The 15,772-nt window shown below is 50.7% G+C and overlaps 3 protein-coding genes across 4 annotated transcripts in view; 1 reads left to right on the top strand and 2 right to left on the bottom strand.

Annotated features, from left to right (window-relative positions):
* ANKRD61 (ankyrin repeat domain 61) overlaps positions 1-2,035 on the bottom strand; it is a 3,795-nt gene extending 1,760 nt beyond the window's left edge. The window contains 2 exon segments of the mRNA NM_001077072.1: positions 793-890; positions 1,713-2,035. Coding sequence (NP_001070540.1) covers positions 793-890; positions 1,713-1,943 — 329 coding nt within the window. The 5' untranslated portion in view covers positions 1,944-2,035.
* EIF2AK1 (eukaryotic translation initiation factor 2 alpha kinase 1) overlaps positions 1-7,566 on the top strand; it is a 26,928-nt gene extending 19,362 nt beyond the window's left edge. For both annotated transcript variants that reach the window (XM_005225052.5, NM_001038053.2), the window contains 4 exon segments: positions 3,049-3,163; positions 3,400-3,482; positions 3,944-4,177; positions 6,571-7,566. In XM_005225052.5, the coding sequence (XP_005225109.1) occupies positions 3,049-3,163; positions 3,400-3,482; positions 3,944-4,177; positions 6,571-6,702 (564 nt within the window). In that variant the 3' untranslated portion in view covers positions 6,703-7,566.
* AIMP2 (aminoacyl tRNA synthetase complex interacting multifunctional protein 2) lies at positions 7,563-15,687 on the bottom strand. Its single transcript, NM_001075813.2, is given in 4 exon segments — positions 7,563-8,092; positions 8,845-9,076; positions 10,905-11,111; positions 15,478-15,687. Coding segments are annotated over 4 exon segments (963 nt in total). The 5' UTR covers positions 15,613-15,687; the 3' UTR covers positions 7,563-7,703.
* Between the last annotated feature and the right edge of the window lie 85 nt (positions 15,688-15,772).

The following is a 15,772-nucleotide window of genomic DNA, read 5'->3' as shown; positions in this document are numbered from 1 at the left end:
TTCACCTGTGTGGATTTAGCGTTAAGCCCTGCGACAGGGAAGTGGGGAAATAGCAGCATCCCCACCTTGCAGAGCTTCCAGTCAAATGTGGAAGGATTAAGCCGACAGAGCTACTAACCAGGCTGGTGGGCAGAGTTCTCCAGAGGTCTGCCACCCCATCCAAGGAGAGGAAGGTGTACCAAGGAGTCCTGGTGGAGGGGTTGGGGAGCTGATGGTCCAGTCCTGGGAGGCCTGTGAGCGGGTCTGCAGACCCCGGTGGGGCTCATGGGGGAGGGTGACGGTACGATGGGTCAGGGGCCTTCTGGAGCACAGTCAGGATTTGGGGCTTTACTTTCGTTTATACCGTGTACTTTTTCCATTCATTCAGATGGTATTTATAGGACACTTAGGAAGTATCAGTCTTGGTTTAGGTGGTGAAGATATATTGGGAAGCAGGATAAACTTCTTTCCAAGAAAATCTCTGCCTATTTCTATTTTCTTGTCTCTCCTGTCTAACTTAGGTCATTAAACTCCCTGAGGGCTGTGACCAGGGACTTGATTTTGCACAAACCATTACTGAGCACTTAAAACTCACGATGCTTTTAGTGGGCTGACTGGTGTTCTCGCATTATTTCCAATTTTTCAGAGGATCTCTAGTCAGTAAAGAAATTGGTTTGTTCAAAACGTGGTAACCTGTAGTCCATCCCTGGTGGAGGATGGATGAGTCCAGAAGGACCGGGAAAAGGGCACTGAAATGTTGTGTGTCTTGATTTATTCATATTTTCAAAACAGTGGCCCGTCGCGTTAACTTACCGTGCTTCTGGGTCAGCCCCGTGCTCCAGCAGACAAAGTAGACTCTGTGCCTTGCGGTATTTGGCTGCCAGGTGGATGGGGAGGAAGGACAGCGTCTCCTTGGGGGGAGAGAGACGTTACAAGTAGCCCAGTGTAGTTGGAAATAACAGTTGTGTTGATCCCTCTCAAAGGGATTAATTATGTTTAGAATCTCTTTAATTCAGTATTTTTGTGCTATCTGCACTGAAATTATCCTTTTCTTTTGCTTGTTTTAAATGACCCCAAGGTAGTCAATTCTGTATTATAAAAATCTGTATTTTACATTAATGCAGATTTACCAAGGGAGCAGATACAATGTACTTAAAGCTTTGAAAGTCATTTCTTGTGATGAGCTCATTGTGTAGAATTAATGGTAATTGCTATCAAGTCCCTTCGAATTTAAATGAACCCAGAGGGTCATTGCCAAGTAGGTTCTGTGTATTTTACGGCTTTGCCAAAGCCATTGGTATCATTAGCAAATTCTACGTTTTCAAGGTTTCCAAGTTAATGCCACTTATGTTGTCTATGATTAGCAGAGCTGTTTACCCAAGTTCTTAAAACAGATGTATGTAGTGGCCTTACAGCATGACTGCAAGATTAGGGCAGAGGGTGACTTAAAAAAAAAATTATAAAGGTAATACTGATTGTATAAAAATTCAGACAATGAAAAAAGTATGTGTAAGAAAGGGAGAAGTGATTCCAGCACACAGATGTAGCCTTGGCACATTTGAGAGGATGACATGAAGGCTCTCCAGCCGTGTGAGCCCCGCCTCTGCTCACACCGCCTCCCGTGTGGTCCCTGGGAAGGGGGTGTTGCGACTCGGCAGAACACAGCTCGGGGCGCACTGCCTGGCCTGGGGCATGCTGAGGGCGCTGAGTGAGCGGGCAGGGGAGGCGAGTACCTGGCTGAGGAACAGCCTGGAGTTGGCCAGGCTACAACCCGTGGAGCTGGTCAGGATGGTCATGGGCTGGTTTACGGGGTGGCTCCTCAGCAGGGCCCGGAGCGCGGCGCAGTCCTGTCGCATGATGGCCTCGCAGAGCTGGACGTGCAGCGTGGCCGCCGTGCTGCCCTCCAGGGCCTTGGGCCCGTCGGCTGCCCGCCCCTTGCTGCCTCTCTTGGTTATGTTTCCCATGAGCACAGCTTCCAGTGGGGAACCTAGGGATTCAGGGAAGGTGCAGTACGGAGTCGGTCAGTCCCACTCTCTGGGGTTCTTCCAGCTCAGTTCTAGAACTGACCTAGAACTGCTGAGAATCGTATCCATGAACGCGACGCATTTTTACCTCAGAGTCCAACTTTTTCACCTGTTGTTCCTGTATTGTGCCAACAGAAGTGCTGTTTCCAGGACTTTCTCCTCAGTGATAAAAACGTATTCAGAATGTCATCTTGTACATAAGATTGTTTTTTTCTGTTTTCTCTTCCCATTCAGCTACTGTTAAAGAAAACTGACGAAGCTAAAATAGGGGAATTTACACATTCAAATAAAACTTTTTTTTTTGTCCAGACCATGAGGCCCGTGGGATCTTTGTTTCCTAGTCAGGGATCGAACCTATGTGCCCTTCGTTGAAAGCTCGGAGTCCTAACCACTGAACCATCAGGGAAGCCTCCAAACAAATGACTATGTTGAAATTAAGAAAACCTGACTTTTAACTTGAGCATTTTTTAGTTGTCAGTGGAATTCCTCCCGCCTCCAGCAGAGGGGTATTTTCGCACTGGTCTGGGGGTAGGTCCAAGGGAGACGTTGGATCTGCAGTGGTTGCTTCGACAGAGCAACATGTATACGTTCAGAGTGTGGCCCGGTCGCGCCCAACCCTGGCTGACACAGGGGAGACATCTAGGAGCTTAAAAAAAAAAAGACCAGTTTTCTTTTTTTTTTTTTTCCTTAAGAAAAGAAAAATCAACAGCTTTGACTTGTTGAAAGGATAGTACTTTTTTAAAAGCTTCTCAGTGATTCTGAGGTCTCAGCAGGGCTAAGGTGCGCTTGTGTACAAGCATGCTCTATGTTAGAAGCTGGGGACTTGACACCAATGTCAGTGCCCGTGTCCACCCCCTGGAATTCTGTTAGTCCAGGGAGTGGCTTGGACACTGAGATTTGTTTCAGGTTCTGCGGTGAAGCACGGCCGAGTTTGAGAGCCACTGTTCTCATTGTGAATTCATGAAGGGCTGCCGACTCAACATCTACTCGTTCTCAGTGTTGGTTTTAGAACACCGGGAAATTGACGTATTGTGTTTGTTTACAGCCCAGAAATATTTTCCTTCATGGCCCTGATCAGCAAGTGAAAATAGGAGACTTTGGCCTGGCCTGTGCAGACATCATCCAGAAAAACACAGACTGGGGCAGCGCAGATGGGGAGAGTAAGTTTGTTTTGGTGGTGGGTTTTGTTGGTTTGTTTTTACTATAAAAAGAGAGAGAGAGACACGGTTGGACACTGTCAGTATTTAAAGAGAATCATAAGGACTTAATAACAAAGGTGTGGTTTTAAAAAGCAGCACCATTCCCTGGGGAGCTGCAGGGTCTGCTCAGGGTCAGGGGTCTTCACGTGCACGGTGCTAACCCTGCCAGGCTTCATCTTTGACTTTTCAAATCACAGGGGCACCAACACACACCTCCAGAGTGGGTACGTGTCTGTACGCTTCCCCCGAACAGCTGGAGGGATCCGAGTATGATGCCAAGGTAGGACTGGCTCCCCTTTACCCCGTTTGTAGGTTTACCTATAGTCGGAAGTAACAGAAAGTACAGTAAATGCAGGGGAAGCTCTGATACCCAAGTGATTCTGGAGATGGTGGAGGGAGGGAGATAGATTCTCTCTCACATCAAACAGCCATAGTGGGAAAGCCTCACTTTCTAACTGCATCGTTGCGAAAGACCCAGATGCTGGGAAAGATGGAGGGCAGGAGGAAAAGGGGGTGACAGAGGGTGTGATGGTTGGATGGCATCATCGACTCAATGGACGTGAGTCTGAGCAAACCCGGGAGACAGTGAAGGAAGGACAGGGAAGCCTGGCATGCTGCAGTTCATGGGGTTCCAAGGAGTTGGACGTGATTTAGCGCGTCAGCAGCTGTTTTCAAATCCATGGGTGTCTCAGGTGTCGCCGTGTATGTCACCACTCAATGGCCGTCTCCCCCATTTTCCAGTCAGATATGTATAGCTTGGGCGTGATCCTGCTGGAGCTCTTTCAGCCTTTTGGGACAGAAATGGAGCGAGCACACGTTTTAACAGGTTTGAGGACCGGACAGATCCCCGAGGCCCTCAGTAAACGGTGTCCTGTCCAAGCCAAGTACATCCAGCACTTAACCAGAAAGAACTCAGCCCAGAGGCCATCCGCCATCCAGCTGCTGCAGAGTGAGCTCTTCCAAAATTCTGGAAATGTATGTACAACTTATTTAATACTGGGGAAAACAGGAAGTCCAACATGGAGTTTGTTGTTTTGTTTTTTTTCCCATGGCAAAAACAAGTTTATTGAAAGAACAGAAAGAGCACCTCAAGGAACAGGTGGGCCAAGCCAGGAGAGGCACTGGCCAGACGTGGTTTAAATTGTGGATCCCATTTCATGAAGAACAGTTGAGCTTAGAATAAGGGTTACAGAAACGAAATATCTCAACCCGTTCTCAGAGCTTCCAGTGCGCACTTGTCAGGCAAGCCAGGTAACCACTGCCAGCTCTCTGCGCTGAAGGAGGTCGCCTTGGGCTCCAGTTTCGAGCCTCACCCTGCCGTCAGAAGGTTTTGGTTTTCCTTTCCAGCTGTGGTATGTGGCCTTTTATGAATTGTTATGAAGTGTGTACTGGTAGAAGGGCTTCCCAGGCGGCATAGTGGTAAAGAATTTACCTGCAGTGCAGGAGATAGTGGTTTGATCCCTGGGTTGGGAAGATCCTTTGGAGGAACCCGCTCCAGTAGTCTTGCCTAGAGAATCCCACGGACAGAGGAGCCTGGTGGGCTGCAAAGAACTGGGCACGACTGAGTGCACAGCAGAAAGGTGCACGCACCAGGGGATCCAGGACAGCAGGGATGCCCAGGGGAGCTGGCCTGTCTGTGGCTGGGCCCTCCTTAACCAGTCTGAGAGCTCAGCGCTTGGGTGCGGGAGTCTGGCCTTCTCTCCCGTGAGCAGGCGTTGCCCCAGGCAGCCCCTCCCCGTCCTCCTTCCCTGCTCGGTGTTTCACTCCCGGGTATGAACAGAAACTTTCCAAGACTTAGTCTAGACTCAGAGAGAAACTAACAGGTTCTCTGGTGCTTTGCTACTCAGAGTGGGTCCTCCGGCCAGCAGCACCAGCCTCACCTGGGAGCTCGTTAGAAACACGGGCTCTGGGCTCTGCGGCCCCGACCTGCGTCGTAACAAGGTCTCCCAGGGCCTTCCCCCCAGCGTGTGGGCAGCAGTGTGCGAACGCGCTGCTTCCGGGCAGCAGACTCTGGACCAGCGGGTAAAATCACTGCCAACTTGATAGAATTCTCCGAGCCCCCTCCCCCGACACCGACCTGTTAAAAACAAAAGCTGCGGGAGAAGGGGCTGCCGTGAGTGCTTCCACAGGCCCTCCAAGGGGTTCTGAGCCTCACGAGTTAGGGACCCACTGGCAACTGGTTAGTTGGTTTGTCTCCTGTTTAAGGCTTATTCGTTTTTGAGTCAAAGCAGGGAATTTTACTAGATGTAAGCAGGCAGATATAGTGGCTTTCTCTGAGCCTCTGAAAGGAGCAGATGTGGTGGTTAGCATGATCTCCTTGTGTGGAGGGAATTTTCTAACTCCTTGTGAGGATGCTGAGTGGAGACCATCGTTATTGGTATTAATAGTAAGGATTTCTCCTTGTAGAACTGTTTTCCACACCTCCACACAGATACATCTGTTTATACCCGTGGCCCTCACTTTGCACTGTGTGTAGTGCAGGACTGCGAAAATGACCACGCAGAGCTCACAGCATACAAAAGGAGCTTAATCATTGATGGGAAAAAGCCAACAGTTACTCCTTGACCTTTAAAAATGTTAAAACATTTAACACTCTGGCGTTATGTAGTTACAGATGTACACAGACATGAAAAGTTGTAAAACTACAATGGAGAATTAAAGTGTTGCGGTAGTCTGGGCAGCGCCCGCCTCCATCTCGCCCCGTAACCTAGGGTTAGGAGTGAGCACCTTTCATATGGTGACTTGTCACCCTGCTTGCCAAGTTTGCAGCAGCTTCTGGCATTTCGTCTTGGGCACTTTTGATGCTGGGATCTGTCCCCAGGGGTTCTTTCCTGGGGACGTCTGCGTCCTCTTCCTGTTTGATAAGCCACCCTCACCCTGTGCTGGATGGTGGCACGATCCGCAGCCATCAGCTGTCCTGTCTGGGATGCTGCATGTTTGATTTTCCCTTCCAGCACCGTCCCTTCTCATTGCTCGGCTGCACTTGCATCTCTGTTAGCCGATTCCCTCTTTCAAAAACGTCAGAGGGTTTATCACTGGGAGACAGGAGGCAGTGCAGCTGCGCGCACACTGCCGCTGTGTGAACCGACTCACACACCCGGCGACCAGCCACCAGGGCTTCTGAGAGAGGTGAGCACTGTCCCCGATCAGGAGACACGTGGTGGGTCACATCGCGTGCTGTGGACTTGAAGAGCTCAGGCAGGCAGGCACTCTACCTGGGTAACTGACGCTTGACCACATGGCTGGGTGACGTGTAGTAAGCCATGGGAACTGGAATCCACGCAGGTCAGGACTGTGCAGAGAGGCAGCCTGTATGTTTCAAAGGAAGAACCTGAGGCAGTGGAGCTTAAAATTTTCTCTCTTCACAGGTTAATCTCACCCTACAGATGAAGATACTCGAGCAAGAGAAAGAAATTCAGGAACTAAGGAAGCAGCTAAGTCTCCTCTGTCAGGACAAAGGAGTAAAGGGTAACAAGAGAGATGGGGGCGTGCCCGTCTAGCCACAAGGGCTCTGTAAACAGGAAAGTGGACTTGAACTCTGCTAACCGAAACAGTCAACCAGAGTGTGAATTTTCCCTCTTCACTAGGATTTGAACTCAACCTAAACAGTCAACTGGAGTGTAAATTTTCAACCTTTACTAGGGTGTAGCTGGTGTAACTTTTAATTGTATGTAGTAATCCTCTACAGGACTCATCAAAGTGAGGTTCTGACAGTGTCTTTTAAGGCTGGCATTTTGCACGTGAGACAGCTGCAAACGAACCCTGCTCTCGTCTTTCCCTTCTGCCCCGTGTGCTCCTTCTCCTGCATTTCTTACCTTAATATCACCACCCCTCCAACCCCTGACCGTGAAATGCAGGCCTCTTCCTTAGCACTTCTGAGCACTGCCTGCTGACCACATCCTCCTCTAGAATGTTCTGCCGCAGGGATGCGGTGTGCTCTGAACCTCTCTCTGCCGGAGCCCAGGCCCATGTGCTCGCTGGGCTGTTGAGTCAACAGCTGCTGGCTCCCCCCCGCCCTCCACACTACTGCCCGACTCACTACGAGACGTAAGCCAGCGGCATGGCACACGTCACCCAGCCTGTTCCTGTTCTCTTCACCTTCACCTGGGCATCACCCCCAAACCCGCACCCCCTCAAAGCTTTGTGCTTCTGTGCCCCCCAACCATCGCCGGGCAGCTGCGAAGTCCCTGCCTTTGCCCTGCGTGGTTCCGATGGGCTTCCTCACAGACCCGTGTCCCCCAAACCTACATTCCTCAAGGCAGCGACGTGACATTCACGTTTACACCCCGACGTGTTGCCGGCAGCTGTCGTGGTATATCCCACAGTGTCCATGGATTTTAAATAAAATGAAAACCGCAAGTTAATTATGTGATGCTTTTATTGATACTTGACCCTTGGCCTAAATAAAGGCTTTGATTTTAGTACGGGTCCCTTTACCAGTAATAGGCACGAAACAGCACCATTCTTAAAATTGAAACCCTTGAAGATCAGCGGCCGAGCTTCACTGAAGGAGCTTGAGGGCCGTGTGGAAAGGGGCCAGGTTTTCGCAGGCCTGCATCCACTTCTGCACATTGGCGGGCGCCATCCCCCCGCAGCCCCCCGTCTGCCGGAGCACGGACCACAACACCACATCAGCCACTGTGAGCTCGTCCCCCACGAGCCAGGGGGTCTTTCCGAGGGCAGAGTTCATGGAGCGGAACACGGCAGCCTTCTCTTTACTGCTGCCCTCTTTCAGCTGAAAAATAGCTATATCCACCCAGCTATCTATGAGGGTTAAGTTCACAGCATCCTGCTTCTGGCCAAACAGTGAGAACAGGAAGCGGGCGATGTTCCCTTCCCCTTCGATGGGACACATCGTCTGGACACTGAACTTCATCTGCGTCTTCGGCACTGAAAGGAATAAATACCACGAGACGTCAGCAAGGGCAGCCTCACCAGAGAAGTGTTCCTGCGGCGTGGCGTGGGGGTAGGGTGGGGTGGGGTGCCCCGTCAGTCATGCACCCAGTGGTACTTAAAAGGTTGCTAATATTCAAGAAAGTTTAAACTAGGTTAAAAGCATGCCAACTATATTATCAAGTAACCATTTCTGGTATTTGGTGATGACAGCATTCAAGCTAGAAGGACCTCCAACCATCTGTACCCCAGGATCTGGCAATGAGGACTGGGAACCAGGGGTCTTGTGTACCAGCGAGACCTCCTGCCGCCCTGGCCCTGACTCTCAAGCCTCACGGGATGGACATGAGCTCACTTCCCTCTAGGAGCCTGACTGGAAAGGCGCCCTGCAGTGGGATACTGAACAAGTGACACCCTGCCATCCTTTATCAGGTCACGTCTGTTAGGAGAGAACGCCAGTGTCCACCCCCACCCCCCACTATGACGACAGGCTTTGGAACGTGCCAGCGGCATCCCCTGCCTTGGCTGCATAGACCAGAACCCCCCACCCCCTGCCCTGGACTGAGTCAGGACCTACGCCTTCCCAGAGGATGGAGCGCATCTCTGGGTAAGGATGCCTCTACTCCTGCAGAGACCTCAGGGGGTTCCTAGACTCGGAGAGGGTCAGACCTGAGGGCGGACGGCCGAGGAGCGCCCCCCAGCCCCTTCCTGTTCACATGGTGGGTGTCTAAGCCCGTCCCGCCGCTCACCGTCCTTCCAGATGAGGGTGAAGCCCAGCTGGTACTCGTGGCGGGGCTGCTGCCTCGTCTGCTCGCCGAAGCACTGGAGGAGGTTGGCCGGCACGCTCCGGACGGCCGAGTGCGTGTGCACCGAGGACAGGACCTTGTAGTGGTCGCACAGCAGCCGGTGCAGCACGAGCAGGGAGAGGGGTGGCGAGGCGGGGTTCGCGTTGATCACGATGTCCTTCAGCGCCCCGTGGTCCTGGGGAGCGGCAGACCGCCACGGGGAAGGGACACCCCCCACCGACGTGAGTCAGAACCTGACCAGGCTTAGTTCGCCAAGTGTCAGCTCCTGGAAGGCGCCACCATCACCCCAGCCTCAGCTGAGGCGGGAGGGGGCCCCTGCAGCTCTCAGCTTGGTGAGAACCGGGGACAGCAGCGACTCGAGTCCCTCCAGCCCCACTGGATGCTTCCACAAGCAAGTGACTTTACCGTCAAGTCAGTACAACACGGTGGGAAGGACCCTTCTGTTTTTCCCCAAGTTAAAAAAAAATTACACATGCAATTACTCCTTTTACTAAACTGAACGCTCAACAGTATATAGTTTCTACAGCAATTTGGTTTACATGCCAATGAGGAACCCCTTGGGGCTTCTCAGGTGGCTTAGCAGTAAAGAATCCACCTGCCCATGCAGGAGACTCAAGAGACATGGGTTCGACCCCTGGGTTGGAAAGATCCCCCGGGGTATGAAATGGCAAACCGCTCCAGTATTCTTGCCTGGGAAACTTCACAGACAGAGGAGCCTGGTGGGCTACAGTCCATGGGCCACAGAGTTGGACGTGACCGAGTGACTAAGCACAGCACAGAAGAGCCCTGAGGAAAAGGGTCTTGGCTAAGGGAGACTGTGAATTAAAGTGCAGGAATGCACCGCCTTTCTGTTTTCTAAATTTAACTACAGGTGATTTACGACGCGCACCGCCCTTTTAGATGCAGACTCATTTCTGTACTTCCACACTTCATAACGAATGAACTCGTGACACAGCAGAGGCCACACAGCTTGGCTTTCTGTCCACAGCCCTGCCACAATCTGGCCTCTGGTCTGGTCTGGCCAGGCCACTCCTGACTGATGCTCTTCACGGGGACCTAGGCTGGATGCTCTCCATTTCTCCAAACGTATCGTGTTACCTGAGCCTGCCTTCTGCAGTATCAAAATTCATCTGAAGCACCGTGAGCTCGAGGAAGCCCCTCTGGCCCTGGGACACCTGACACGGTTGTGCTCACTGATTTATCCCCTACGCAGACTGGCTCCCGGGGGACTGGCTGGGCGGGGTCTCAGGCAAACAGGAACTGGGTGACGAAGGGACACGTGACTGCAGAGGGACTCGTGTTTTCAAAAATAGCTCTGGGCCAGACCGCAGCACTGCCTCGCTTGTTAGGCTTTCGAGCAGGACCATTTCTACCGTCAGTTCTAGGGGTGGTGCTAGCGGGGATTCTTGGGGCAAACACTTTTGTACCCACTTGTTAACAAGATGTTCTTTTTCTGCTAACTGAATTGTTCCCTATATCAGCTGCAGCAATTGAATTTTAATAGAGCAAATGGATTTAAGCAAAATATGTCTGAGGTATGAGACAGTGTCTTGCTTTCGGCAACAAACTACAGAAGGTTTGGGGAGATATCTGTACCTGGGCAGCCAAAGCTCTGAAATTCAGGCCCTTCCCGAGGAACAAAGGTTGACTTGGAACCTCAGAGAAGCACGAGACACCCAACAGCTGCTTCCCCAGGGCTCGGAGGCAGCTCGGAGCTGCCACGAGTGGCAGGAAGAAGGGACTCCCGGGTCCCTCCTCTGCCTAAAGCTCCTCCCAGTCTCTGCATCGAGAACTGCAGAGCTGCATTAGCGCTTGCCTGGCTTCACTCAAAGCTCATGCATCTGTTCCGCGCAGGTACAATCAGAAGAGGAAAAAAGAATGTGCTTTGTGTACCATCTTTGAAAACGTGGAAACCCGGGCTTCAGTCACACTAGCACGATCTTCCAGCACCCACCACCACCACCCAGCGCTGTAATGTTCTTCAGCTTCCTGAATGAACTTACCTGTCCGAGCATGGCGTTTAAGTCCACGGTGCTGGTTGACAGAGCAGCCGGCTCGTCAGCCTGGATTATGTTGGTTACATCCAAGTCCGCATCTGGTGTCTGAATCATCTTGGACAGACCATCGACCGCAGCTTTCAACTCGTACAGACGTTTTAAAATATCGTCTTGGTGGGACTCAAGAGCTTGAAGAGATGGGTCTGAGGCTTCCTAAACAGACCAACATTAGAACATTCATTTCCTCTCACGGCAAAGCACTTTGTTTAAACTTGGCCACTTGCCTTCTACTTAGTTCCATGAATTCATCAAACTTCCTGCCTTTCAAAAGACATCCAAATGAAGTAGCAGGATCATCTCATTTTCCTCAGTCCCATAGGTCCTGAAATCAATCCCCAAATGCTATAAAACAAACAACGCTGTGACTGAAAACCACTTTGAAATTGTAAGGCTCCTACTTCAGGCACTTAAGTCTTTAAAAACAGAGAATGAGAAAAAAAACAAACACACACAGATTGTTCCTTCTATCAAACTAGTTCAAAATACTTTACGTAAATGAACAGAATAAAGACGGGGGTGGCAATAAGAATGTGATCAATAATTTATACTAATGGAAGGAAAATGGGGGCACACACAACTTAAAAAAATGTCTTTAGGTTTGGAAGTATATCCAGGGTGGGCAGGGTGGTGGTGGTAGTGTGTGTGTGTGTCAGTGCGTGATCTGTGCCCCAAATCATTTTTGCGGCAGTACTGGCATTCCCTTATCTTAGAATTATCTAGAACTTCTTCACTGCTGAAATGTATAACTTCATAAACAGGAAATACTCACATCCTTCATTCACTGAATCTCTGCATCTTTCTTGCCTGTTGGAGGACTGGTATACCTTAAGTAACTAGTAATATTTGCTGAGGTCTTCCCTGGTGGCTCAGATGGTAAAGAATCTGCCTGCAGTGCAGGAGACCTGCGTTCAACCCCTGGGTTGGGAAGATCCCCTGGAGAAGGGAATGGAAATCCACTCCAGTATTCTTGCCTGGAGAATCCCCATGGACAGAGCCTGGCAGGCTACAGTCCATGGGGTCGCAAAGAGTTGGACTAACACAATATTTGCTGAGAAATAAATCTCTACATACTTATTTAAAAAGCAATAGTGAGAAGCCTCCCAGTAGTAACAATATGCAGCGTACTTCTAGATTCTCAAGCTCTCACAAAAGATAACTCATTTGAGTCAAGAGAACAAAGGACCCCTTAAACATGAGTTATGATGCTCATAATTAGACAGAAAGGTCATCAAGGCAATGACCTTGAGTCTATAGAAATATGGGCTCACTGTACAACGTGAGTGTGGTAAGAGCGCCTGCTCACATTTCTGTGCTGGTGACTTTAAGGAACACTGAGTTCCTCCCCTCGTTGCTCATAACTGCCCTCCTCGAAGATCCAATTCATCACCAGCTGCTGTCCATTTTCCGGAATCTAGTGGCTCATAAGCTGCCTCCATGGTCACCGCCTGAGTCCAAGACACCACTTTCCTTCCACCTGGCACCCTTCTGATCCATCCCTCCTGCCCATTCCCAGGATGGTGGCCAGAAAGCAAAACAACCTCTTAGGCTAAAAAGCAGAGTCCTGAACCTGGCTTGATAAAGAGCTTGTACGATTGGTCCTCTGGCTGCCTCCTCTCCCTTCATTCTCCCCCTCTCTTTGCAAACAGGCCACACAGGCCTTTGGGTCTTCAAATGCACGGGCCCCACCTGGCCCAGGGCTTTTCCTCACGGAGTTCCCTCTGTAATACCCGCCCCCAGCTCTCAGCTGGTTAATGCCTGTCTACCCTACGGCTGGATCTCCACGCTCTCAGCTTCCTCGCCTGCTGCTCTTGTTTAAGATCACATAGCAGAGAAATGCAAGATGACTGCGGTTTGGGTGGAATAAAGAAGAATAAAGAGTTCAGTGTGCCAAGTACATAATGGGGTGCTGACCGGAAATAAGTCTGTACGCGAGGTATGTGACCGGTGAGGCCACCACCTGTGTGGCATCCTCAGGTTACTCGATGTTAGTCCTCCTGAGTAGTACTTCCAGTCCTGTAATCCAGCCTGTGTGTGTGCGTTGTCTGTGCTCAGCTTCGCTCATTTCTACACATGGCAATAGCGCCCCGGCCCGACCAGGGGCGGAATACCTACTGTATTCAAAACCCATCAACACTCACTGAAGACTGGACCCAGTACTACATGTGGAACGTGACCTGTGATCAAGACTCCAGCATAGCTTCATCTGAGGAACCTGAGATCTGCCTCTTTTTTTTTTTTTTTTTAAAAAGCCTTGCTGTGCGGCATTTGGGATCTCAGTTTCCCAACCAGGGACTGCACCTGTACCCACTGCTAATATTAGGAGGGCAGTGTCTTAACCATCGGACCCCAGAAGTCTCAAAGCTACCACTCTTTCCAACGCTGGCCTGTTGTTTTGTTTGCTCAGGCTAGACTGTGACTTGGCGTGTTGTGTTTATCCATTTGTGTTATCTACATGTATTTAGAAGTCGTTTATTCTTGTGTCGCTCTCATTTCCCCTGGAGATGCTGCTGCTGCTGCTAAGTCGCTTCAGTCGTGTTCGACTCTGTGCGACCCCATAGACGGCAGCCCACAAGGCTCCCCCGTCCCTGGGATTCTCCAGGCAAGAACACTGGAGTGGGATGCCATTTCCTTCTCCAACTCATGAAAGTGAGAAGTGAAAGTGAAGTCGCTCAGTCATGTCTGACTCTTAGTGACCCCATGGACTGCAGCCCACCAGGCTCCTCCGTCCATGGGATTTTCCAAGCAAGAGTACTGGAGTGGGGTGCCATTGCTGGAGATGCTAGGTTTCTAATTATCTATCCACATTGCTATCATCTGCTAGGTTATTATCTTCTAGGTTGCAAGTTCACAGTTAAATGCCCAAAGGAAGTCAGGCAGCAGCCTTTAAAAAAAGAAAAAAAAAAAAGGACTTGGTCTCAAGAGAGATGTGATGCTCCCCACTCTGGGGTTTCCTTTTCGGTTCCATGAGTCTGTCCAGTTGAGAGGCACTGGACCGTATGTCTCCATGGGGATCGCTGGGTAAAGAAACACTGGACCATGCCTGCATCGTTGCCTTAGCTCTGCAGTGAGACAACACTTGTCTTATTTGCTTTCAAACTAAACTAACCACCTCCCTTACAGTCGAGGTAGAAAACTCTTTGGACAAAGGATGACAGGGAAAACGAGTCACAAAAGTTCTCTATTCACTCATCTGAGTCAGAATGGACTGAAAATTTCGCCTGCAGGGAAATTAAGATGTGTTTGCAATTTATAAAAACGTCAAAGCTGAGCAGTTATTTTGTAAAGGAGGCAAAGTCAAAATGCCCAATAAACATGAAAAGGCGGTGAACTGATTTGGAGGTCTGGGAGATCTAAACTAAACCATAAGGATGTCATTGTACTCCCACCAGCTTTGGGGAGGGTGCCAGCACCAGAAATTCACATACGTCCAAAATTAAAAAATAAATACAACGGAATTCCCTGGCAGGCCAGTGATTAAGACTCTGCATCTATTTCAGGGGGCAAAGGTTCGAATCTGGTTGGGGAACTAAGAACCCCTGTGCTGCAGCAGCAGCCAAATATTTCTTAAAAGCAATTTAAAAAATAGATAAAATGAATCTCTAAAAAAAAAAGTTCGCCTACACTACAGGTGACAGCATAAACTGGGATGACCGCTTTGAAAAGCAACCTAGTCCAGCTGAATATAGACCAGCCCACTGAGCCAGCAATCCCATGTCCGTGGTATATACTCTATGTCTGCTCTTGTCCAAGAATATTCACTGCAGAACTGTTCGTAACGGCCTAAAATAGAAAACCAGCAGACGCCCGTGGGCAGTGGATGGATAAAGACGTGGCGGCACAAGTTACGCCAAGGAGCAGTAAACCAGAGGATGAAAGCGAAGCTTTCTCATGCAGCAAAGCGATTCTTCCAATCACGTTCAGAAGGGGCAGCCAGACACCGCAGGGCACGCACTGCAGGCTCCCACTGACACCAAGACCCCACTGTCCAGGGACGCACACTCAGGGGACAAAGAGAGAAACGCAGGACACAATTACCGCGCAGGAGTTTTAAGTGGGGGCGCTGACTTGTTACCCTGAATGGGTGACCCTGGCATTCGCTTTACGATTACTTAGAACTCGCCACTGATGTATTCCTCACTTTTCTATGGGTAGAATTTGGTAAAAAGTCTAAGCAGTCTTAAGCGGAGGAAAAAAAAAAATGGGATAGATGTTCCAATGGGTAAAAGTTATGGTCACTCGGAGGCCGGCGGGCGCGTGAGGCTGGGGTGGGGAATAGGCGATTGGGTCTGGTCGCCTCAAGTCGCACGGTCCCGACCTGGGGCGACCCGCGGACCCTAGACCCCGAACTCCGCAGACCAGCGTGGTAGCGCCTGCGCACTGAACAGGAGGGCGGCGGCTCGGCGCCGCGGTGGAACCAGGGCGTCTGCGCACTGGACAGGCAAGGCGGTGGGACCTGGGCCTTGGCGCCTGCGCACTGAAATGGTGGGTGGGGGGCGGGGCAAGGGCCGTGCGTTCCTACCTGCACGTGGTCGGCGGACGGCGCCGGGCTCCCAGTCCTGCCATGCACGTTGGGGAGCCGGTACATGCAGGTGGGAAGCTCTACGCGGAGAGATCCGCTGCCCTCGTGATAGGGCTTTACCTGGTACATCGGCATCCTGGGAAGCAAAGGAGGGAAGGTGGCAGATGAGAGACACGAACGCTCACAAACCGTCCAAGTCTACGACAGTCTGCTGCCACCTCCTTTCCGACCCGGCTGCGGGCTTTCGGGAAAGCGCAGTTCCTGTGCTCTAATTGGCCTCTGCTCTCTCGACGTC

The sequence above is a fragment of the Bos taurus genome, chromosome 25 (genome assembly GCF_002263795.3).
Source record: "Bos taurus isolate L1 Dominette 01449 registration number 42190680 breed Hereford chromosome 25, ARS-UCD2.0, whole genome shotgun sequence".
NCBI lineage: Eukaryota > Metazoa > Chordata > Mammalia > Artiodactyla > Bovidae > Bos > Bos taurus.
Note: the sequence above shows the minus strand (reverse complement) of the source record. Positions and strands in the feature narration are given on the sequence as shown.